Here is a 25,304-nt window from a genome sequence, read left to right on the forward strand (position 1 = left end):
TTCCAAAGAATGGGAGGGCAGATACACTACACTTCCCCTGCAGCTTTCAGAACCAGTAATTCTGTTTCACAAGTCTTTATTTTATCTTTTCAAGAGACAATAAATCTCAAGGTATAAATTGGGAGCAGATGGAGTGTGATGTTAGACTGCCAGCTTCCATTAACAACACAGGGGCTCACCATGCACCACAGCCAAGCCAGAGCCTTTCATCTCACCTCTGCGCAACTACTGGAGAAGCTACTTGTCTGAGTTAGGGTTATTGACAGATGAACACAAGTCAAAACCAGATGTGACTGTATTGACAGTCAGCAAATTATTGTTACAGGATCCCTTCGCCCATAAATCACTAGATCACAGAGCTCTCTGACTCATTTTTCACAGTGCTGGGAGTTTGCAATTTTGCTTCAGTATACCACAGTGACTATGAAAAGCTGCTCAGGAAGGCAGAGGTGGGTGTCCAGCCTCCTGACCCCCCCCCCCCCCCCCCCCCCCCTTCAAAAGCTGTAGGCTGTACTGTTAAAGCAGAGCATTTGACTGTTGCGAGAAAAGAAAACCATGACGCTACTCTGTGCTGTACCATGCAGCTGTAAAAGAAAAAGTCAACTTAGACAAGCACCCTTCAAGCACTTTGCAAAATGAAGGATGATGTCTATGGCCATATGGAGGCCAAGGAGCAGAGAAAGACCACCAGACACCTCCCTGGGAGAGGGACGCTCCCTTTTGTATCTGCATAAAACCAGCACTAATTTCCTTTCTGAGAATCACAGAATCCGTAGAGTTGGAAGGAACCTTTAAAGGTTATCTAGTCCAGTTTCTCTGCAGTGAACAGGGACATTACAGCTAGATCAGGTTGACAGAGCCTTGTCCAGCCTCCCCTAGAAAATCTCCAGGGATGGGGCATCCACCACCTCTTCAGACAACCTATTCCAGTGCCTCAGCATCCACACTGTAAAAGACTATTACCTTATAACCAACTTAAATCTATCCTCTTTAAGTTTGAAACCATTTTCCCTTGTCCCATCACCACAGAGCCTGCTGAAGAATCTGTCCCCTTCTTTCCTGTAGCTCCCCTTTGGATACTGAAAGGCTACTATGAGGTTACCTCAGAGCCTTCTCTTCTCCAGGCTGAGCAGCCCCAGCTCTCTCAGGTTGTCCTCATAGGATTGGTGCTCCATTCCTTGCATAATTTTTGTGGCCCTCCTCTGGATGTGCTCCAACATGTCTATGTCTCTCTTGCACTGAGGACTGCACATCTAGATGCAGTACTCCAGGTGAGGCCTCAACAGCACAAAGTAGAGGGGCAGGATTACCTCCCACAACCTACTGTCCACACTTCCTTTGGTGCAGTCCAGGATCCAGTTGGCTTTCTGAGCTGCAAAGGGTCATGGCTGGCTCAACATCTAGCTTGCCGTACAGCAGTATCTCCAAGTGCCTTTCAGCAGGGCTATGTTGAATCCTTTCATGCCCCAGCTTGTATTGATAGTGGATGTTGCCCTGTTCCAGGTGGAGGACCTTGCGCTTGGATTTAGCAGCTACCTTATACTCTTCCCATGGTTCCTGTCCCTGCTTTCACTGCCTTTGCATTTTCTTCTTGCTCTTCCATTTGACCAGCAGGTCCTGGTCTTCCTTTCCTGACTTGCTACCCTGGGGATGGAGAGCTCTTGTGCTCTGAGGAAAGCTTCCTTAAAGATCTGCCAGTTTCGCTTTGAATCCTTGTCCACAAAGACAGTTTCCAAGGGTGTTTTGTTGACTAACTACCTGAAGGGCTGAAAGTTAGCTTTCCTAAAATTTAACATCTTCCCCTCCCCCCCCCCCCCCAAAAAAAAAAACCAAACATCTAGATTAAAATAAAATGGGATGCTCAATGAATGCCAAACAAAGCAAGCCTAAGGGCCCCTTTGTTGCTACCATATTTGCTTTTCCCAAGTTTTTTGGGAAAAAAATGAAGCACAAGAGTGCCTGCTGCTGGCTGCCTGCTCTGCTCTCTGTCACAGCACTACTCACTGTTTTGGGAGGTGACCGGCCTGCCTGACCCTATTTGGTAGCAATAGGTAGCCCCATACTTCTGACACCAGTTTCAGAGGGAGCTGCTCAGGTGTCACTGTTCTTGGCTTTACCAGTCAGTCTCCATCATCACCTGCTCCAAATATGACTCCATTCTGCTACTAACAGGAAAAGCCCGTGGATGCAAACACTGCATTGACTCACTACCATTATATACCAAGTGAACTCATACACAGGCAAATGTATTGTCAGTCTGATGCATCAGTTAAACACATGCAAGGCCTAAATATTTTGCAAAGCCAAACTCTGGAAATATAAAAGGTTTACTTGGCACCATGAACTCTCTCCAAGACATATTCCCTCTTAGCTATTTCCTGTTTCATCATCAATACATACATTATGCAATCTTTGCATGCTGAAGAGCAACATGTTGTTTTTCTGAATAGAAGGAATATGGCTGTATGTACAAGAAGGGCTGAATAGACAAGAAAAAAATAAGAAGTGCATCAAAATCCAGTGACTGCCCCTAATCTGAAGTAAACCACAAGGCCATTAAGTTTGCCCAATGAAAAAAGTCTCATCTTGCAAATAGGTAATGAAGTACCATCTCTCAAGACTGTGTAGACTCTACAAAATTAATAAGAAATGCTTTGGCAGAAATTCAAGTACTGCTTGAAGGCAGAATTAGAAGGAGGTATTTAAAGGAAAAGGGAAAAAAAATATAAAGATGTTATCTTTCAGTTCCTAATCCATTAAGATACTTCTCACACAGTGCAAGAAGCCTGAACAAAGACTCAAATTCAGTCAGCAGCTGACAGGAACAGTGAGCTGGCAGATGCACGTTATGAAGTCTATTCCTGGTCAATCAGCACAGTGGGCCTTGAAGCATCTTTGCTCCTGACTTCATTGCTGTAACAGTCTGATTGCTTGTGACAGGTGAAAAAGGACACAAGAGGACAAGAAATGCTAGGGGCAGACATCTCTTTCTCAATCTTGCTGATCACAGTGCAAAGTATTTTTGAAGCACTTTGTTGGAGTCCAAAGAAGGAGGTAAGTGTGTGAAGTCAGGGTCAGATGGATCACTTCGGATCATGAATGTCCCAGTTAATCAGGGCTGTTTGCATACTGTGAGAAACTCAAGCATCTTCGGCAGTGGTTCTTTGTCCTTGAATCAACCAGCTCCATCTTTGGCTTTTACTTGTGTTATGATGCTTATTAGCTGCAAATAATCCCCTCTCATGAGGTAGACTCACTTACAGCACTATTTAAAGCACCCATTAATAGTGATCATGAAGCACTATCCCAGATGAAAAGGACGTAAGAATAATTTGCAGAGGATATAGGATGGAATGGTTTGTAAGTGAGACAGCCAGGAACATTGGTTGACTCTGGTTAATCGTCTTTCCTTTCACCCTTACCACTCTTTTGGTCCAAAACGATTTGTATTTCATCCCAGAGCCAAAATCAGAAAGAAAAGTAATACTGGGAAGAATGCCCCAAGTTTCAGAAAAATCACAGAAAACGCACATTGCAAAGATGATGGTTTCAATAGCATCAATGAAAGAACTCAGCTTTTAATTCTCCTTCCACTACCCCCAAAGTAAAATGAAAAATATTCTGGACTCTCAGGGCTGTTGGTGTTTGCAGACTTAGGAAAGCTTTGAGATGGAGAACAGATTCTGAGATAGTACTGAATAGTTAATTTAAGCCCAACTACGAGAACATTCTGAGGAAATCAGAAGGCTCAGAAGATGAACACTGCAGCAGAGGTCTTTGCTCACAAGCAATCGCTGCTAATCCAGCCTGGATAGCTGCCAGCAAATCCTGTTATTTGCTGGTGGTTTGTATGAGGTGGTTGCTCACCAGCCGCCTCTGGAGGTTCCAAGCCCACAGGAGGGATAATTTCTTCCCTCTGCATTGGTTTAAATCAGTCAGGGCTGTTCCTTTTAACCTACCACAGAAAGACAGTAGTCTCTGACAAAGGTCTGTCTAATGTGAGCTCCTTGCATCTTACTCCAAAGGCAGGAAAGCTCTGCACAGACAGAAGTGCAAAGTGATGAATCTCTGAAAGCGTAGCATCACCACACACAGGCAGGCTACAACTTCCCTCTTAATCAGTAGCGAGTTAATTTAATAAGGTCTGACTTGGTCATTTATAGCATCATGTAGACCCCAGGCATGCATCTTGCTGAGAAAATATCACACTATTCTGAATTTTGCATGCTGCATGGACCCCAAGCATACACTTGGCACCACACTGCCTCTCCCCCCAGGACAGCAAAATATACAATTTGTCTGCTCTGTATATTCCCAGGTAAACTGCTTTGCAAGCTGCCAGTATTTGAATTGGTCCTTGCACCAGTACCAGTCAAAGCCTTCTGCTTTTCCTTGTAACAGCTGTTAACGACCTATTGAAGCCCCACATCAGCCTTGCATTAGTGATACGACATCCTCAAAACCTTTGCTCAAAGGTTTTTGCAGATCAAAAAAACCTGCTCCAAATCACTCTTTACTGGTCACGCTATGATACATGAAGTTCCCTTGTCTTTATTTACCCAGTGGTAAAGAACCTTCTTCCTTAAGGTTCGATCAGTAAGATGGCAGTTCAGGTAGTACCACCCGAAGGCTATGCAACTGAGCACTGCACAGTTTGCTGGCTGCTCTGGGCGTCAGACTACAAGCAACACTGCTGTTGCATTAAAACGAGAAAGGACGTGGTGCCCGATGAAAGCTGCATAGCAAAATGCATGCCGGACACTGCCACCTCACTCCAGCCCACACGCTCCTGCCTCGCTCTGCCCAGAGCCCAGGAGGCCTGGCAGGATGTTTGGCTGCTGCTCCTGCAGTGCCTCGCTACTTCTCAGCAACAATTTAAGAACAGTTATTCCCTATGACAACAGAATACAGAAATAAATATTGCATTTTTAACTACATCACAAGTAGCAAAAACAGTGAAGGAGCTGCCAGAAAACTCGTCTTGCTCAAATTGCCACCTTTTTCTAACCAATTATACGAGAGCGTTAAGCAAACAAGTGAAGCACTCTGAGAAATGTGCCTGCAGACGGGCATCCACGCCAACTAGCCGCCAGTTGATTCAGTGGAAAACACAAGAACACAAATAAAACCACAAGCTAGAAACAACCCAGAAGAAACTTTCTGACATTTTCAAATGATGAGCTTTAGTTTGGCATATGGTACTCCCACACCTCACCAAAAGCTGAAAAGTTGTTTTTTCACTGGCGGTCAAATAACCGTAAACTTTTTAATGGAGCCTGCTCTCCAAGAAAGACATCAGCTTCTCTGCTTTTTGGATACCACTCCCATTTTTGATAGAAGTTATGTCCACGGGGTCTCCACAAGACCCAGGTTACATCAGTTACAGTGATGCCTCGAAAAGGCATCAGCTGAGACAAGACATTAAGGAAGAGAGAAGGGAAATTAAATTAATCCCACATTAGAAATCAAGACTGAAGCAAAGAAAGGTTAAGTGAACCTTTCTCGATTACCCAGGAAGTCTGTACCTAGTCCGGAAAACAAGTCCCCGTCTCCTAATTTCCAGTCCAACCTTTTGGCAACAAAACAGACTTCCTTCCAGCTAATAAAGGTTTACAGGAATTCTACTTTGACATTTGCACACAGGCAAATCAGTAAATCTTTCACAGTAGGAGACAGAGAAAAAAATGTAAGCAGAAAAAAAGAAGCAGATAATGCTATTTTAGATCCCCCTTTTAAGTGCTTTTCTGGCCATCTTCAACCCCTCCTCTCCTACCACCGTACAGGCAAATAAATCACAGCTATCTATCCACAGACCATGCATGCAGCTTACTTCACTTCCTCTACTGTTACAACCCCGCTGAACTTTGCTTTATCTTTGTTCAGAGAGACAAACTGAGCGATGCAAAAACTGCAAAACGAATTGCCTGAAGTTAAAGGAGAGAGCTAAACAGATTGTAGCAGAAATGTGGATTAGTCTGAAAAGCTGACGGGGTGCAGCTGAAGTGCAGCTACCTTTCCAGCAGTTGAAAAGCTAATCGCAGCTCACTGCAGACCGCAAGCGGTGAGCTTCCTCCTGAATTATTGTAAAAGTTTTCATGTACTATGAATACAATGGCTCTAATTGCCATCACAAAGACTTAACTTTCCAGAGCTCTAGCAGGGTTTTGAGCTTCATGAGTTAACTGTAGGCCCGGGTTTGAATTAAATCAGTATGAATTAGTTCTAAACTGAAAAGTCACTACTAATTGACAGGCTGAGCTGGGTTGGCCCGAGAGGATGGCAATGAATAAGCCCATATTCCTTTGGTACAAATCCCACTGTCGGAGAGATGACACATCGGTGTCAGTGCATTATAGCTCCAGTTTGACAGAAAGAGTTGCATGTAGCCCATCTCCAGAAAACACAGAATTTTAACTCTTTGTGGACCTGCCATCATGGACTCCTGCAAACCCTCACAGCCCACCATGAGTTGGTCTCAGTACAGACCGTCCTTGGGCTGCCAAGGTGACAAATGGCAATGTTGAAACCTGGAGCTGGCACGACGCATATCTCTAATTACTGCTGGTAGGAGACATAGTCCCACGCATACTGAGAATGTGTCCTTACAGGGCCATGTCTATTTATATGCAGAGAACAAACAATTAAGTAAAGAATAAGTTTTGAGTTTGTGAAAATCCCTACAGTGAGATTACAAGAGCACAGTGTGCTCCCTAACCAGGGAATTACCCAGCACAGCGACTGCTCAGGAGCTGCTGTGCACCTGGAGGCAGCCAATGAAGCCTGCTGACTCACAGCAGTAAAATCCATAAGGGTTCTGAGCTCTGCACCTGGCCTACCAGCATTTAGCCTCTCCAGGTGGATGGAACCCTTACCTGAGTTGGAGACATACGAATCTAGTTGAACAGCGGTGAACAGCATCTGCAGACTTTTGGGAATCACTACTTGCAAAGTTCAAGAGCTCAGGGTAAGCAAGTGTCATTTTAAAATGAATAATTTTGAAACGCTGGACACATTTCTATGAATCAGGTAATACTTCTCAAGAATTCTATTCTAATTCAATAAAACAAAAGCTACACATCAGGAAACACACTTCATGCTTTCCTTTGGAGGATCTCTTGACTAATAGCAAATTAATCTTACCATACATTACTTTCAAAAAAAAAAAAACCAAGAAGAGTCACACCAGGGCTACCCAGCTGAGGAAAGGGGACTACTTTCCCATCACTGCACAGTATTCTCACAGAATTAAGGAGCTTTTGTGCAACCTCACATTAAATGCAGGCAAACTGGGCAGTTTTAAAACATGCAGCACCCAGTGTCAGGCACGACAAGTGTGAAGGCAGAGGACATATAGAATCTTAAGTGATGCATTTGAACCGATTTTAATCAGCAAGTTGGTCAGTGAGCATTCAGAGTGATCCAGACTCACCTCCACCTGGCACCTGCATAACTCTCCTGTCGGCCAAGCGCTGCGTAGGCCAGCACAACAGGAAGGCTACAGCAGGCACAGAGGACTTAGGTGGATGTTAAGGACAGCTGATGATGTGTGACTGTACGGCACAAAGAGGCCTGAGGTGGGAGGCTGACCTGACTCACCCACAGAAGAGACCCAAGCAAAGAAGCCTGTTACCAAGGATAGCATCTGTTTGGGAGTTGCTGGATGTCAACAGTGCAAAGTAATTTAAACACGTCTCTTAACATGTACATAAAAAACAGACTCTGTGTGTAGCACAAACACTAGCACACTACCGTATCAGCTCTGGAGACATAAGGAGTTAAAGAGCTGAAATGCATTACGATTGGGGCAATCATTAGATGAAAACAAACAAAATTATCTTTGTCAAAAGACAGGCTCCATTTCTTTTATATTCACATCATAAAGGAATAATGTTTAATTTCCGCATCCTTGCAATGAGCTAGAATAACATCAATTAATCTGCATAATTCAGATGAAAGAGTGTATATCCAGGATGAACCAAAATCACAGCCATGTAGGAAAGTGTTCTGCAGGAATACTGCAAAGCCTAACCTTTCTCAGGGGCTGCTGCTATAAAAGACCTTCAATATACTTGATCTCATTTACTTAAAAAAGACTGTCAGAAAGACTTGTCAGCAACTTCTTAGAAGGCAGCAGAGGGAGGAGAAGCAGATTGTTAACATTAGAATATCACCTACCATCTGGATGTGTTTAGCATAGGATCAGATATAAGATTTGGATGTAAATTTGAAGTCCTTGGTCTCATGCCCAGACAAAACTTGAACTCAAGATCTTAAAGAAGTGTTCTCATCCATGGGATGGGTATGTTAATAACAGCTCCAATCACTTAAGCCAGTTTTACTGCATATTCTCCCTTGCACTTTTTTTTTTTTTTTTAAGAAAAAATGCTAACTGCATCCATAAAGGAAAAAGTAAACTAGAAAGTCAGTAAACACCTACAAGTTCTACTGTACACTGAAGAAAAAAGGGAATATATAGAACTACTGCCACCTCTGAACCCCTGTAGTTTTAAAGTCGCCTTAAAACGGATTGACTGATGGGCAGTGACTGTAAGCAAAATCACGACAGCCCAGTGATCTCAGTGTCTACTTTCGAACATAGATTGGTGTAAAATGCATGGAGAAATAAAGAAGAAGAGAAACTAGCAAATTATCACTATATTACATTATATCCATCAGGGTCCACAGGCGCCATTTTTTTCCCACATGGAGGAATTCAGTGACACTCTGCTTCATCCACACTTCTGTGTCAGACTCCATTGTGTCAGACTGCCCCTCTGCTGCCATCCCTCACATGGCAACAAAATGGAAACGAATACTGGTGGGAAGGTTCAACCACTACTGCCACATCACCAACATCTGCCTCTGACGTGGGCCAACATAATAAAATAAGAGGCGCTACTTTTGGAACAGCCTTTGTAAAATATAATTTTGTAAGATATATAAGTAACAAAACTTACTTTAACTTACAATATTTTTCTTAAAACATTAAAAAAAGAGAAACAAAATCAAAACTAGCAGGATGTTTGATCTTGTTTTTGGGAAACTACTGCATCAGGGTGGTTCAATGGCAGTGGTTGCAATTCTTAGGGAGCTCTCAAGGTGTTCACTAGTGATTTTTTAAAATGTTCACAAATGTCATTGCCTTTTGGCAGTACCTACATGAACAAGGTGAGGTTGTGAAGTGAGGGATACTTTTCTCTGCTAAGACAGAGCTTATAGAAGTTTTGAAGAAAGACATGACCAAATTTTTGAGTTGGATGTCTGATTGCACCTCTGTACATTCCATTTGTCAGGGCTTCAACGTCTGTCTTGTAGTCAAGGAGCCCAATGAAATTCCACCCTTTTTCAGCCGCCCAAGACAACACGTACGGTAAGAGCAAATCCTCAACAAAATGCATTTTAAAATGAAATAAAAACTAGACAATGAAACTTTTGGTGCACTGCTAGCAAGTTCTTCTTAAGTTTTAAATATGTATTTTTAACACCACCCACAATAACTCATCTGAAAAACATCAACATTTTGCACATTCCAAAGTAATTTCCCATATTTGTTCTCTTTAAATAAGTAAATAGAAAGTCAGCACAAGGCCAAAACAGTTTTTTCCAGATGAAAACAGTTATTTTGTGGTGAATTACTGTCTCTTCCCTTGCTCTTTTTAAAGGGGAGGGGGCAAGTACATTTCAGATCAGAAAGAGCTAAAGATTAAAAGAATTAAAGAAATAAGAACACCAAACCAGCCCACAGCTTTTTCTGTAGCTTTTAAATGCACTCATTCTTAACATAGCCAAATCACACTGCAGACGTATCTCCACCACCCACATAATCAGCATGTCACTTCCCAAGTCATTTAGTGCCTGAGTGCTGGCAGCTTTACACCTACACGCTTTGTCTTCCCTGCCAAGGAAGATACCTTTTTGCCATTGGTAGGTAGCACACAGTTGGTACCCTGTAAAAACGTCGCCGAGACATGTTGCTGCATTAAAATAGACAAGGTCAACTGACTGTAGGTAATAAAGCACTGCCCTCGCCTCTTATTATGGCAAAATAATGCACATTCTGACTGCTGTATGGGTGATGACAGTACCCGAGTGATAGAAGGATGCAGGAGAACTAGCTCCTTCGTATCTCAACCAAGCCAGTGACTACAGCCAGGGCAGGCCTGACGAGGGGTCTGCGTACCCAAAAGCCTTCTCCAGCTGCTGTGCTGCCAAAGCACGGCCTTATACCAAAGGACACAGCCATCTGTTCAGCCAACCACAAGGCAATGACGTTTCTGATCAAGTTGCATGTAACAGAGCAGAAGCTGCAAGCCCAGAAGCTCTTATTCCTGAGTTACAAGATAAGCCCATAAGCCAGGAAGAATTTTTCTTGCAAGAAGTTCTGATGAAAAACAACACGTTGTCAGACTTCTACAAGAAAATATTTCCTTGCTGCAAAAGGGAACATTTTCAGTTTGGTGTCTTGAAAAAGGAACAGTTCCATGATTTCCAGTGTAACCTCACGATATTTCATTTGGAACCATAAGTGCTTTATAAAAGCTGTCTTTTTGATTACCTAAGCAATCTCTGTTAAAAGACAAAAACAAAACTACCATCCCCAACACTGGGAGACAAGATGCTCTAACCAGCTCTACTTAACAGAAAAGAAACCTTACATTAAATCTCTAACAGCACAGACAATCCCATTCAGGAACACCGCATTTCACAAAGATTAATCAGAAATTGCAACTAAGATATGCAGTTGCTGCTACAGTCTTGTGACAGGGTATATGCTAACACAGCAGTATTTGCACTGTTATGAAATGTGTGCATACATTTGCGTCTGACTGTGTGCACACTAATAAATGTACATAGACACATATATACACATGCCACCATTTCACAGTATGTCAAGGCAAAGCTGTTTAAAACAAGTCATTTGGAGCAAAATAATTTAAACATTCTTTCTTTTCCAGTTCCTCCGCACCTGACGCACAGCATCACCAACCCCACAGAGCTGTACTGATGTGCAAGGCTACATCAACCAACCCCAGATGCAGGTTGTTTCTCTTTTCCCTCTCACATTTTTTAATGGTTTTGTTTTGTTTAAGAGGCACAGCAGAAATTATTCAAGGCTTAAAAAAAAAAAGATTTCCAGCTCCAGATCTCATCGGAGTTGTGCAGCCAATCAAATCTGTAATGTGCCATAGGAATAATCTCAAAAAGAAGTGAAGCATACGGTAGACTGACATTTCATATCAGCAATTTTTGGTTATTAAAGCCAGCATGTAACAACACAGTTGTGTAACAAAAATTATTTTGAAGCACTTTAAGATCCTGACAGAAGTACTCTCTGCATCGAGTCTAGTGCTATGACAATATTAAGTTCACTCAGAAACTTTCCAAATGCCATTTGAATAACAAAATTGCTCAGCTGATATACAGCATTGATTTCCTCTCGTCAGCCAGCATGGGTTGTTGCCTGCTAGGGACTACATGCCACAGCAATGCAGGAGGGTGAAATGGGACCCACATTAAGAGCAGCCGTGTGAGACTTCCTTCCATTATGAAATAATAGTGCCCTTCAGATGCAGTATTCATTAAAACTGAAAAGTTCAGTTGGTCACAAATTAGTTAAGATATGAACACTCTGGTTCCAGCCCAAAGTTTTGCTTTCAGGTGTATCAAGGTACACCTGAAGTACTGTGAACAAAAGCCAGCCCTGTCAGAGCTCAAGGGCATTTTGGGACTGAACAATACAACCCGCACTTTCCCCTTTCGCATCCTTACTATCCAGTTTCATTTTACTGTCATTCAGATTCCACTCCAACCATGGTGTTAATTTCACTATCGAGTGCACTAAGATGCATTTACAGAAGCAGAGTACATTCACAGCATGTTCAGGAACTTCCTGGCACCAAGAAGGACTCAGCCTGCAGCAGACCAACACAGCAACGTTTCATCACCTCTTACCACACTGAAAGCTGTTTCACAACGAACCAATTGAAACGGTTTGCAAAGCAACCAGAACACTACTGTTTCCACTACAGAACGCCACGTGAAATTAACTTGTCCCTTTTAAGCGCCAATCCGGCCAAGCACTAAAGCAGCTAGATACATTCAGATCTCTAGTTACAACCCGCAGTCATCTTGCTATCCAGATGTGCTTAATTGAATTGGTTTCCACTCTTTCCCAGCTCTACTCAGGGAAGCATGTAGGAAGCCCTCCGTCCCTCCCCATGAACAGGCAGAGCATAACCTAACTTCTACTCTGACACTACAGGCTGAGATTTGGAAGCTTTCCTGAATCAGGACATTACAGTCGCTAAAATCATGACAGCCAAATTGAATCAGAGCACCAACCCTTATTCAAGCAAAAATCCTGCTCCGATTATAACTCATCTTCAGTAAAAGCAACAACTACCTAGCTGCTCCACCACACTACTGGAATGATATTAATTTGCAAAGCAGAGAGCGCTGCTTAAGGCAGACAAAAGTTTAAAGAACCAAATATTCAAAAGGATATAGTCTAGTCTAAATAGTATCAAGTTCCAAACAAAAATAAGTAAATAGCACACGAGATTCTGCCTCATTTAATTGTTTCATCCTCTTGTCTTTTGCACTCAAATTTGTTCCATAAAGCCTTTGTAAAATGCAATTGTTTTCCATCCTTCAAATTAGTCCTTGTAGTCCCTGATTTATTTTGATATCGAATAACAGTTAGAAGAAGTTAGAAAGCTTTCTGTACAGGGCAATTCCCAGGCAGTTACAACTATCTCTCTAAACCTAAAGATGCTCACTCCCTCCAGTTTGCTGCTATATACTGAAGTCGGTAACATTCTCCTCTCACAAGTAAACGTCTCCCATTAATGAACAGGCCCAATATTTCAGAACTATTGCTCAAAACTATACATCAGAAACCAGCTAATTAGTTCCTGGTTTATTGAACAAATACCAGACAGATTTATTTTCTGGATTTCAAAACTACAGGTAGTAAACTTAAGAAAAATAAACATAAAGCCATTTCGTAACTCCAGTACCTTGGCAGTTAAGACCTACTAGTGTACAAACTCATTAAGAGAAATATTTCCTTTGATTACCCTCTTAATACCTTCAGGGAAGCAGAAAAAGGAAGTGACATCAATAAGCAACCCAAGAAACCCTGAGCAGAAAGGCAGTAGAACCTTATCCAAAAATGAGATTACATATTACTACCAACCAGCTGTAAATTAAAGGGCCATTTCGTGAGGTATTAACGTAAGTAGGTAAAATTGGAGCTGTTTATCAAGAATGAGATCCGATTACCTATCTCTTCTTATCCTACAAGTACATATGATCTCAGGTCAGTAGAGGCACTGATTTCTTATATAATTAGGACATAGGATGTCTATTACTAGGACACCTACAGAAATATTAAATGAGGACATTTATTCTTCTCAGTTATTACAGTTACGTCACTAAAAGAAATCCTTTTACATCCACAAATGAGCATTAATCAAACTTGCAATACATCAGGACTAACACACAGACATACTGAGCTCATGGAGGCATTATTTTAACTCTGAGAGTTTAAGTGCAAGCAAATATTTTTAAAGATGGTTAAATAGTACGATTCTCATTTTAAGATTCCCATCCCAGAAGAAGTCCCACAGGACGTTTGTTCACACAGAAAAAGTCAATTCAAATACTGACATGCCAAGAATAAATGCCTTCCTTTAGTCTTCCTCGTACAACGCTCTGGCATTAAAGGCTGCCTACATTATGTACTGCTCATATGCTCATTCCTCTAATTGTCGCTGTCAGTATTTCCAACCAGCAGTTACCACAACAGATAGTCTGTGTTCGAGGAAGTTTTTAGCTGCTTGAAACTCAACATTTTAAGTGTCCTAAATGAAAATAACAGCTCAGGCACATTTGTTAGATCAACTAGCTGAAAGCAGGCAGCACCACCACGGGCAGATATTCAGTTAGAAGAGAGCTCACTGCAGCAAGGAGGGGGAGGATCGTGAGGAAGCTCACAGCATTCATTCCCAATCATCAGGTCAGGGACTGGCTTCCTGCAGGATGGGTTCATCCTCTGAACACCGCAGACTACACAGACAGTCAAACAACTCCAGGGCACTCAGTACTCCAGCCCTGCACAATGAATTGGCCGATGCCATGGGCACTACCTTCCTTCTAAGGGATGTTTTGTCACACAGCCAAGGCTTCACCCGCTATCTCTTCATTTTGTAATTAATAAACAGATAGCGTTCTGTGGCTTGATGAAAACAATTTCTAGGTCTCGTCATGTCTTTCAAAGAAAATACTCTCAGTAGGAGCCTGGCTTTGTGTATTTGTTCAAATAACTGCAGCACACAGAGGAACTCTGTGGCATGTCAGTGAAGTCCAATTTTAGAAACGAAAGCACAGGATCGCTCTGGTGAGCTGAATGCAGCAGATAAGTACAGCATAAAATTCACTGCAAAAACCAAAGGCTTTGGTAAGGTAAGGAAAAGAATGATAACGTTATCTAATAAAAATACCAGAAACCCTACCTCTGTGTATCATCTCACACTCCTGCTGGAGAATTCAATATGCTGCAAGTGGTTTGGTGCCGAAAAGTTACAGTCCAGAAAGCACTAAACCCCCATGAAAAATTGCTCGCCTGCATCCAGCAGAACTAACAGCTTCCCACTGTGTTAACCAACACTTCTCTGCCTGGTTTGGACACATTGGAAAAAAAAAAATAAAACAAAGCATTTCAGACTCCTCAAAACCAGCTTTTCTCTCCACATCCCCACACAACGAAGGACCAAGTCTGAGGCAGCCCACAGAACCCTTTCCACCTTTGCTCCACAGCAGTGAGGAACAGACTATAGCACTTTGCCTCTGATAAATAAAACATCTGCAGGCTCAAAATGAAACAGCATATTGTTTGCCTCTTAACAAGTGTCCTGTGTTAAATGGCGCCCAACAACTGGCCACATGCTACTGGCACAACATACATCATCTGCATACTCCCACAGAGACTGCTGTGTCTCTCTCCCAAAGTAAGCATGGTTTCCACGCAGTGCCTGCATTTCAGGTGCACACAGCAGCATTAGAGCTGCCACTGGGTCACTGCCTGGGAAATGCACTCAGTGCTGCAGCCTGGCTAAGACCCAAGGGACTCATTCCTGGCAGCCCTGGCACACAGCCCCGCTGCCATCGCAGCCAGCCAAGCACGCTGGATGGCCAAGGAACTTTTCCTTTTTGAACCACACTATTTCCAGTCAAGCACTCGCAACTATTTAAAGATGCAACCAGCTGGGACTCATCCATAAGCAATTAAACTCCTGTCTGTGCAAAACCAAAGGTCAGCAAGTTGGGCTGTGCTGTGGCAGGGAGGGGAGAGCATGCTGCCAGCAGGACGCCCAAGGGGGAACCTGTAGCTCTGCACTTCATGCCACTGGATGCCTCCTGCTTCTGGTCATACGCTGCACAGCACATCTACCTTAAAAAGTTTCTTGTGGAGAGAAGGCAGCGACTGGGTAAATACCTCAGCTGGAACAAAGTGCTGGATTATTTGTCGCTCAGCACGGCTGTGCCATTTTAAAGGCAGAACGGGCTGCAGGATTTCACCTGTTGTTATAATTAAGCTTCACCCATGACACAGCTTAATTGCATTCATTCGGCTTTGTGTACACACTGGGATGAGAGCTATATTTAATGAACTTTGTCATTACACTTCAGTGAGAAAATCACTCATTGTAGACAGACATCATAACTACTTATGGCTTAGCTTCAACAAACTCAACAGAACACAAAGAGCTATAATAAGAAAAAACAAACAAAACATGTTTATGCTGGTATAGCAACGCTTTTATCACAGCTTTCATTAGTACAGGGCACCAAGTGTTTATCTCCTACCTGTTCTTGCCACGTGACACAAGAAATGAGTGCAGACCTGGTCATGGTAAGGAGAAATCCCCAGCTCAAAGGACTTACAAGTTACATCAAAATTACAGAAGAAAACAGAACACATTATTTTTACTCCACTCTTGGGAAAAAGGCTACAGATAAAGTGAATTGGGTGAAGTGACACAAGATCTCTAGCTGAAATGAAAACAAAACTGTGTTCAGCTTGCACCAGGATTAATCCACAAGAACTAACTTCTCTGTACCACTGGAGAACAACTTTAAGGGCATACATTCTTAGCTCTGTGCCTTTTATTTTAGCAGGATTCCTCTTTAATCAAGAGGAATGCTTGACATTCACTCACAGTAGAGTTTAGGAGGACTCTGAGAAAGAGAAGATATATAATCAATCTCAGCAAACGATGAATCATTTGTACTACATTCCTCTCCTTTACAATTTTATTGGGAGATGCACCTTCCTAGAAGTCAGAATAACAGTACTGTGCATACTGACTCTAATAGCAGTTGTTGTACACCGGAATCCAATCTTGCCAACAGCACTGTCAACAACCTGGGGCAAAAATACCATGTGGATTTCAAACAAGTACAAGCACACAGACAGAAGAATGAAGAGAGATGGGGGAGCTTGTATCAGCCTAGGAGAAACCCCGTTGTTAGATCATCTGCGCCATGAAACAACATGCCACATCTCCAAGAAATGCAGTGAAACATTTGAATTCTCCATCAACAGTTCTGGAACATTTTTTTAAAGGAGCAAACAGAAAATCCAGGACCTGTTCTATCAGTGGCTGGGAGTGGGGTGAACAGCCAGGGTGCCAAACAGAGGAGCCCCACCACGACCAGAAGTGGATGATTTTCTTCAAAGAGGTGATAACAACTGCCAGCTGGAATAGCTGCCAGACAGGATAGCGCAGGATCTGGTTGGGTCTGGCCACCAGGACGCGTCAGAGCAATAGGTGACCCATGCTATTAAGAGACAGAAGTTTTTTTTACAACCCATAACTAACTGCAAGTTTGACATAAGTCAGGCGGAGATGCTAACACTGCGCACCCTGTCCCACCTGCCTGGTACATCTCCCTGACAGCTCTGCAATTTCAGTGGCAATTGTACATGACACAGCTTTTGATTCATTTCAGGATTTCAAAGCTACCACGTCACCTATGGATGGAGCCGAGATTACTAGTGGTCGCAATTAGAAAATACTAATAGGCTGTAAATTCTTCTGTCATGAGAGAGGCCAGTTGCTGTAATTGCCTCTGCACTGCAAAAATGTTATGGCATACAGTAGCCACAGGTTGACCTCTGGGATAGTATCTCAGTGTTGCAAATAACTCCTCACATCCATCCAGATGGTATTATTTTCTTCAAGTCAGCTCTGCCTAAATCTGTCTGTAGGAGAAGACATTTGAACACTGTTAAAGAGCTGTCAGAGAAGAAAACATGGCTTGTAGAGACCTGAAAGATGCAGAGACCTAAGTGTTGCCTTGGCAGAGACAAGCGTGCCCTCAGGTTCTGTCCAGCAGCAAGATCACACAACTTTGCAGTTAAAAGCTTTGCCTGATAAAACCAGACAAACGTGCTACAGATAAATAAAATCAATGCAAGTCAGATGATGTAAGTGACACTAAGGTACGATCCATAGAATTTATAAACCATAGGACAATCTTACATTATATATATAGCACATCATGTATCCATAGATTTATCTACTAAATGTATACCTACTTTATACTGTATATACTTTATACACAGTATTTACATAAAGTGTATTTATAAATATATAAATCTGTATGATATAGATGCACCCGTAACACATTAGCCAATAAAGTATGGCACGAGCCCTCCCTTCCAATAGAGGTCTTCAGACTGCTAGATTCTAAATTAGGGCCTGAGTTCACTGATTCTTTTACCAGTGTTTCCCTCATGCTCACAGCGTTAACAGAAGTACACTGAGCTTTTGAAACAGATGGCTTATGCCCAATACCACTGATACCTTGGAAATGCTGGCTTCCACAACTGTAGGATGTTAACATCAAAGCCAGCATTCTTGTAAACATTTTGAATCTGGGAATTCAGCTTCCTCCCCTTCTCCCAACAACTGTTCACAACATTACTTGCCTTGAAGTAGTGCACTGCAGAATACAAGGATCCAAAACCAGCCAACCAAAAATGAAAACCCATACTAGACAGACTAAAGCAGCTGTCGGAATAGGTCGGGATCAGGATGCACATTGTATGGCACGCATCTCCTTTCATTTTTGTTTGCCAGCAGAGTGCCAGCTCTGCGATAGCAGGATGCCTTGGAGGCTTCTTTCATGTACTTGTAATATTTTTATTTGCCAAGATATTCTGAAACTGTATTATTTTTTTTTTCCTGGAGTGTCCTGAAAGGATTATCAAAACATAAGGATTTTACTTGAGGTTTGAGGTCTACTTCAAAAATACCATGGGGATCAACACACATCTTTTAACTTTGTTAAGCACTAGCTTCAGTCTCTGGTAAAAACACAAAAAGACAAAGTTTAACATTTGCATACAGCCTCTCAAACAAACCCAAGCCTGTCCTCTGCAACACCTTCCTGAGACTCCACCAGGACACTTTAAAAATCTTCTCACACTGAATCACAGAATTACCTACCAATATAGGAGACATTTATGAATGCACTTACATGTATGCATCTCACGCTTTCAACTTCTCCTTGTTTTCTAGACGCCAAGACACCACCTGATGCTTTAAGAAATATACAGCACAGTCAAGAGATGAATGAATCCTTCCTGCACACCCTCCATAGCTGCATCCCCATTCCAAAATGTGATCTCCAGCCATGGGAAAACCAACATCAAGTAAAAGATGTCTGAACTGATCAGGGTTTAAGCCCTTCAGCAGATTCAGTGTGTCTGCACTAACAAGGCGATGGGCCCTACAAAGAGCCCACCATACCATGTGCTATGTTTCACCTTTGCATGCTTTCCTCCCTCCTGGCAAAGCATATAAAATAGCATGAGGATGGTCACAGTCCCCCAGACACACACCAGAACTGAGCAATACCAGAGTGGGTGGGTGCCTGCAAGAAGGTGGTACGTCCACTGACCTGGTAAAACACAAACGCATTTGCCTTCTCCAGACAGTGAGAGTCAAAGGAAGCATAAGCACCTTCTTAGAGCCTGGCATGCAGTTGTTTGAAACCTGCAGTAAAGCAGCTGTAACCCATCTGTAACCCATCACCTAACACTTACTCTCAAACCAGCAATACATGCCACCATACTCTGGCTCACCTGTAACACAAGTGTAAACATACTTCAAATACTTTGGGTGTATTTTTTATTAGTCAACTTGCATAATGACTAAACAACTATTATAACAAACTACTCAAAAACATTTTCTTAGGGCTTCATTAACTCAGTATTAAACCAAAAAAAAAAAAAAACCAAGGCATAGTAAGCATACCTACAGCATAGAAATGAATAATACATTTGCATTTTAGTGACACAGTATTACACAGTTGGGCCACAGATTGCCACCTTTATCTAGAATAAGACTCACTGAAGACAGTGGAAGCTCTTAAGAGTTCACAGCTCTCAGGGCACAACTTAACACGGAGGCTCAGAAAAGTCAACTGGCATTAGTTTAAAATATGACCTAAAAAACATTAGTTAAACTCTATTTGGATGCTTTCCTTCAAAATTAAAATGACTTTAATACGATTTTGTTACTTAAGTTTGGAAGTGAAATAAACTAAATCAAATTAGGCCACTATAATGCTAAAGAAAAGCATCCACATGGTTTTGATGCAGTACAACAAACCGCTTTGAAAATCAACTCATGGTTTTCCCATGTGTCCATTCATTCAAAAAACCTTTTAAGAAGGCTATAGTTAAAAAAGACAATTAATCTGATTAAATTAAAATCTGCCTTATCCAATGGCACAGTTATACTCATCATTGTGAAAAAAATTATTAGATATTGAAGTACGTTTCTCTGTGGAAAAACTCATTCAGCTTCAGAAGAAACACAGTATTTTTGCTGCAATACTTCACAGCAAGTCTTATGAAAGGACTATAAAACCCTCACCCCTTTCTTCAGGAAGTGTTAGTGACATCCACTGCGGTAGCACAGAGGGCAGGTTTGAGGTCCTTTAAGGCAAAATGACTTCTTATTCAGACAGCATGTTTCATATCTACTAACGAGGCACATTTCCAGCTACAATAAGACCTCCAGCATCTTCCACAGCCTTCCAAACAAACTAATTCAGGAAAGGCAATTAATAGTGGTTAAATCATTAGCTAATAGCTCAGAGGAAAAGACAGGGCAGTTTAGTAAGGCTGAAAGGACGATTTGACATAATACTATCTTAAGAGCACTGGGCCAGTCAACACTTTATTTTGCAATTCCTGCTGACCAAGAGAATGGGGGAAGACAAATCCAGAACAAGGCTCTAAGACTTCAGAAGTACCACCTGCATTTTCCCCAAACTATTTTATGTGTCACTCAAATACTTTCCCTTCCATCCTGTTTGCACAGAAGGTCCACAAACACCATTACACTAGAGATGGCAAGGTCTCTCAATGGAGCTGTAAAAGGAGCATCTCTTAGAACTGATTTTGTATGTGATGTGTATATATGCATTTCTATATTATCTTGCCACAACACACATCTCTGTTGGTCTCCAGCTGGACCAGAACTTGACATGTTTTAGGGACACTCTCAAGCTTCTCAGAGATGACCTGGTGGTACCAAGGCAGTCAGTCAGCCCTCACTGCTCTTACAAGAGCCAGACACAGCTGACACCATAACAAAGAGCTCTCAGCAGAACAGGACCAGACCCACCCATACTATGACCAATACAATCTTGTAGCTGCAGACTCATGCATCACTAAGAAATGGGACACAACAGCACATCATTAGGCACATCACAGAAGCCTGCGTTTTCTCTACATTTTCCCATAAGAGCTACATTCAAAACTAAGCTATTGGATAGATCACTGGGCTATTTTAAGTCCTCTGACAAGTGCCCTCTGGAGTCTGGCAGATGTTAGCAGCACTTATACCACGTGAAGTAAAACTAGCTGACTTCAAAAGACTCTAATACTCAAACTAACCATTAAAAAAAAAAAACTGGTGGTTTGCAAGCTTTTTTACTTTTTTTCTTTTTTTTTTTTTTAACTTTTTTTTATTTTTAAGACCTCCCTGTATCAACAAATTAAGCACAGTGGGGCAATTTCAGGTTAAAAGCAATTTTTAAGACAAAATATTTAAGATGTGGCAGATGCATGCTCAATTACAATGTGTTTGAAGCAGGTCTCAAGATCAAAATGATAGAAATGTTACATTAAATTGGAAAGTTGTTCTAAAGCTGCAATTAAGAAATCAAACTCAAGGGAAAGAGTTGTTTGAGTTGGTAGGGGAAACATTATACACAGAATTAAGATCAGCATTATAGTTGTTGAAACAAAGAAAGCATGCTAGATAAGAAGCAGCACATAATTGAGTATTTACACAGCTGTAAAACATCTACCAGGAGAATTACAAGTACATGTGTTGGGAGACGTGGCAGGGGGAATCTTCTCTACCTGATCCTGCTCAACAATTTGCTTTATTGCCTGGTTGTTCTTGGTTCCTACAAGAGCACCACGAAAAGTTCATCAGTTTAAGCTGTGTGAATCAGAGATGAGTAGACTAACAACCATAGAATCCTGGGAGTTGGAAGGGAGCTCTGGAGACATCAGTCCAACCCCCTGCTAAAGCAGGTTCCCAGAAGTAGGTTGCGCAGGAAAACTGCAAGTTTAGACAAACAACACGTGGGGCAAAAATGTGTACCAATAAGGCTCTTAAAGCTTAAAAGAAGAAAAATATTAAATTAAAATCTAAAAAGGAGAGAAAAGAAGAAATACAGTCTTTCTACTTAAAGATAAACAAGTTATTTAATTAATGAAGCAGTCCCAGCTTGTAAGTATGCATGCTTGCATTTGCTTCACCTTCAAATACTTCATAATTTATTCATTTATTAATTTAGTGTGTTTGATAGAGACACAAAGCATTTTAAACTTCCTCACATTTAGATTTGTAATAGCCTTAGAAAAGACTTGTTACTGTTGTAGTTAGTGCTGTTCTTTAATCGAAAGTACTTTATAAAAACTGGTGATAATATTCAACACAAATGAAAATGAAAGAGATCTTAAAGGAGACAAAAGAAAGCCCCACTATATCTGCTGCTTCCCAGCCCCAGCACCATCAACTTACACTGGAAATAAATACTACTAGTCATTAATACAATGTTTATTTTTGTGCTGCCACCCTTGGAAAAGGGAAAATTTGAGAAAAATGCATCTATGGACATCATAACTTCAGTCTTTGCCCTTAAAGCAGGTCAGGTTTTTGGCAAACACTGAACACACACCGCTAACAAACAGTTTCAAAAAGGGGCACTCAGACTCCTTTAACTTTCATGGGGACATTGGGAGGCTTCAGAAGAGGCTCACCCACACAAGAGCTGATGCAAACTTCATAATTCGATGGCAGATTTAGATAGAATTTTTCACTCTACAAGCTTGGCTTTCTCCTGCACTCCTCCACTTGTTTCTAGTACTTATACCACAACTAGAAGACCTTCTCCGTTGTGTCCTACTCCTCTTCCACCTCCCCGATGGCCCAGGAGGAGGAGGAGGAAGCCCTGCTGCCCTGCAGATTTGGTACACAGCACCACAATGCTTCCGGAGTAACTCTGAAATTCCTTTTCCTACAGCCACACTCTCTTCACAGTTCCAAATCCAAGAGCAGGAAACAGATGCTGGGACAGAGAGCAAAGCTAAGACATCTCAGCAATCTCAAGGAAGCAGGTGGTTCCTCACAGATCACTGCCAACTCCCACATCTTACACAGGCCCACGGCCTGGGTGGGGCAGAGGCATAGTCAGTCCCTAAATATCCTTTTCTTCTCCACTGTTCAGCCCATGCACAGCAAAGCCTCCATCCCATTACAGCTGGTAGCAAAGAGGATCAGCATACACAAAGTTTCCTGGTTTTGTTGCTTAGCACACTTTGGCAGCAGTATGCTTAGAAACAACTGATTCGGGTCACTAATCAAATCAACAGAGAGCCGGCTAACAATCTGTTTTAACTCAGCTGGCAACTGATGGCTGTCTGCATCTCTGAATTTGTGTAGCCCTAGTTAGGTTTAATCAGTCACACAGTTATTAAACTGTCCTTATTCACCAAAAGACAGAGGCAAATTCTGGGAACTAAACTTGAGACGTGAATAGCTGTACTCACTCTATCAGAGAGTGCTTACTGAGAATACTCTGTATCCCTCACTCAGAAGTTGCTGCTTCCTTCAGCCTTGCTGCCAGTATGCTCTTTCTCTACAGCGTTGTTGAAAAATGAAAGCCAAAGGGGAACAAACACAGGCAAGTGCACATCCAGATAAGGGAAAATCTTGAGACCTTGTACACAGTCCAAAATTTTTCCCTTTGCCAACATGAAAGCACATGACAAGTTTAGGCCAGAAAACTCTAAGATGACAGCTCTGTTTGGTAATGATATGATGAAAAAACAGTATGTGTCTGTCACTCTCAAGATAAACGCACCTTAAAAGAAACAAATTAATAAACTGTTATAAATTACTGCTAGTAACAGAAAATAAAATAAAAATTCAAGACAGAGTTATTCAACCTTACCAAGAATGTGCTACTGCAGAACTGTGACCAAATAGTTCTTCTATTTCCAAATATATGAGACATATAAGCTATAAATAAACGTTCGAGATATGTATCACTACTGCAGATGCCACCCAATCGCTCCACTGCTCTACATACACTGCAGCCCATTTCTGACACTGTCTTCATTTTCTTTCCCTTTCTAGGCATCAAGAGACCAGAGGAAAATGATGCAGCCTGCCAAAAGCCATTAGGTACACCAGCACTTTTACTCACGTCATGCTCTTTCTCACCCTGAATGTCTTGTATTCAAGAAGTTCCTCATGGCCAGTGTCACCTCGTACATCTCTCCACAGCATTAAAACTATCTAGATCTTGTGCCAAGCTGCTATTTTTTTTTCTTGGAGAATATTATATACATATTTATACATTTTAATTATTATTATTATTTAAACAATAAAGTACTGATGGGAAAAAGCTTACCAAACAGTCAGCATCTGGACACTGGAAACTTCACTTCAGCCAGCGAGAGCTTTCTAGAGGTAGAATTACCTCATGTACATTTGAATTGGTCCTAACTATATCCTGACCATAAGAGAGAAATGTTCTACTTGGCAAAGTTGCTTTCACCTGCAAAACTTTAAAACCCTACAGAAATAATACTACCGTTACAATGAGCAGCAATTATATGCCCATCTTACATGCAATAAAATTCACAAGGTCAACATATGTGTTTATAACCTGCTTTGCAAAACGTTTGAAGTTAAGATGGAAATAGGATGCAAAATAAATGCAGAATCCTTCAAAATAAGCATAAATCAGCCAGTCATACTGTAAGCACATTTTAAAGTCACAACAGTAAAGCCTCTTATAGCATGAGTACAGACAAATGTTTTTGTTGGAGATTAACTAGGATTTCTTGGGAGCTTCAGATGAAAAGAGAACTATGCAAATAATTCCAATCATCATGCAAATACATAACACACGTGGCAAACTGTCCTCCTTAAAACCACAGAAACTACACTGTTTTCATGTTCAAGCATCATAGGGATCAGTCACCAAGTAAACGAAGGAAAGTAGCATAACCATAAAATCATAAAAGAACAGCCAGAGAGGACAGAAATACTAAAAATAACTTGTAAATTCACAAAGTTGATCCATGGTCAGCTGAAGCTATATGCAAAGCCTATCTAGTTTCCTACCATTCTTATGTAATGCCATTATCTGAAATTTCTTAGGTGTGTCATGTAAGGTCTTCCAGAATACAACGATTTCCAATAAACAGATCTGCTAAAGTTAGTGCCTGAAAATCCTTTAAAAGACTGTATGTTTTTCTCCAATTTCTAGGCCATGAAGAGCCAGCTGCTTTCCCACGGACTCTCTTACTCATATGGGCCGTCCTGCTGCATGACATCTGCTAGGGCAAATAGCAGGGCACAGGCTCTCAGGCTCCTTTCTCCCACCCAAGAGGGCAAGGCAGCATGACTGCAACCAGCAGCTCCCATACACCCACCAGCAGCTTTTTTCAGCCCTGAAAACTCTAGGCATAGGAGGCATAAAGGGGCTTTAAATTCCCATATGTCCCTTCTTCCTACCTGAAAGGTCAGTACTAAAGGGATATCTACAGTCTCAAGAGGACCCCTCAGCTTCCAATGGGCCATCTATCCCTTATGCACATGTCAGCACTGTACCCAGACTAGGAAAACAACTTGGTCTCTCAGACATGCTGGATAGCTCAGGCTCAGCACCAGCTAACCATGACCTTAAGTCTT

At 41.7% G+C, this 25,304-nt stretch overlaps 1 protein-coding gene across 6 annotated transcripts in view; it reads right to left on the minus strand.

The window, feature by feature from the left end:
- The window catches only part of PLCB1 (phospholipase C beta 1), a 425,847-nt gene that overhangs the window by 306,472 nt on the left and 94,071 nt on the right, over positions 1–25,304 (minus strand). Inside the window, exon 1 of one of the 6 annotated variants that reach the window (XM_046939522.1) lies at positions 9,912–10,075. The exons of the other annotated variants lie outside the window; for them this stretch is intronic. Coding sequence (XP_046795478.1) covers positions 9,912–9,980 — 69 coding nt within the window. The 5' untranslated portion in view covers positions 9,981–10,075. Of the gene's footprint in view, positions 1–9,911; positions 10,076–25,304 lie in introns of those variants that run through there. 6 annotated transcript variants of the gene reach the window in all.

This window comes from Gallus gallus, chromosome 3 (assembly GCF_016699485.2).
Source record: "Gallus gallus isolate bGalGal1 chromosome 3, bGalGal1.mat.broiler.GRCg7b, whole genome shotgun sequence".
NCBI lineage: Eukaryota > Metazoa > Chordata > Aves > Galliformes > Phasianidae > Gallus > Gallus gallus.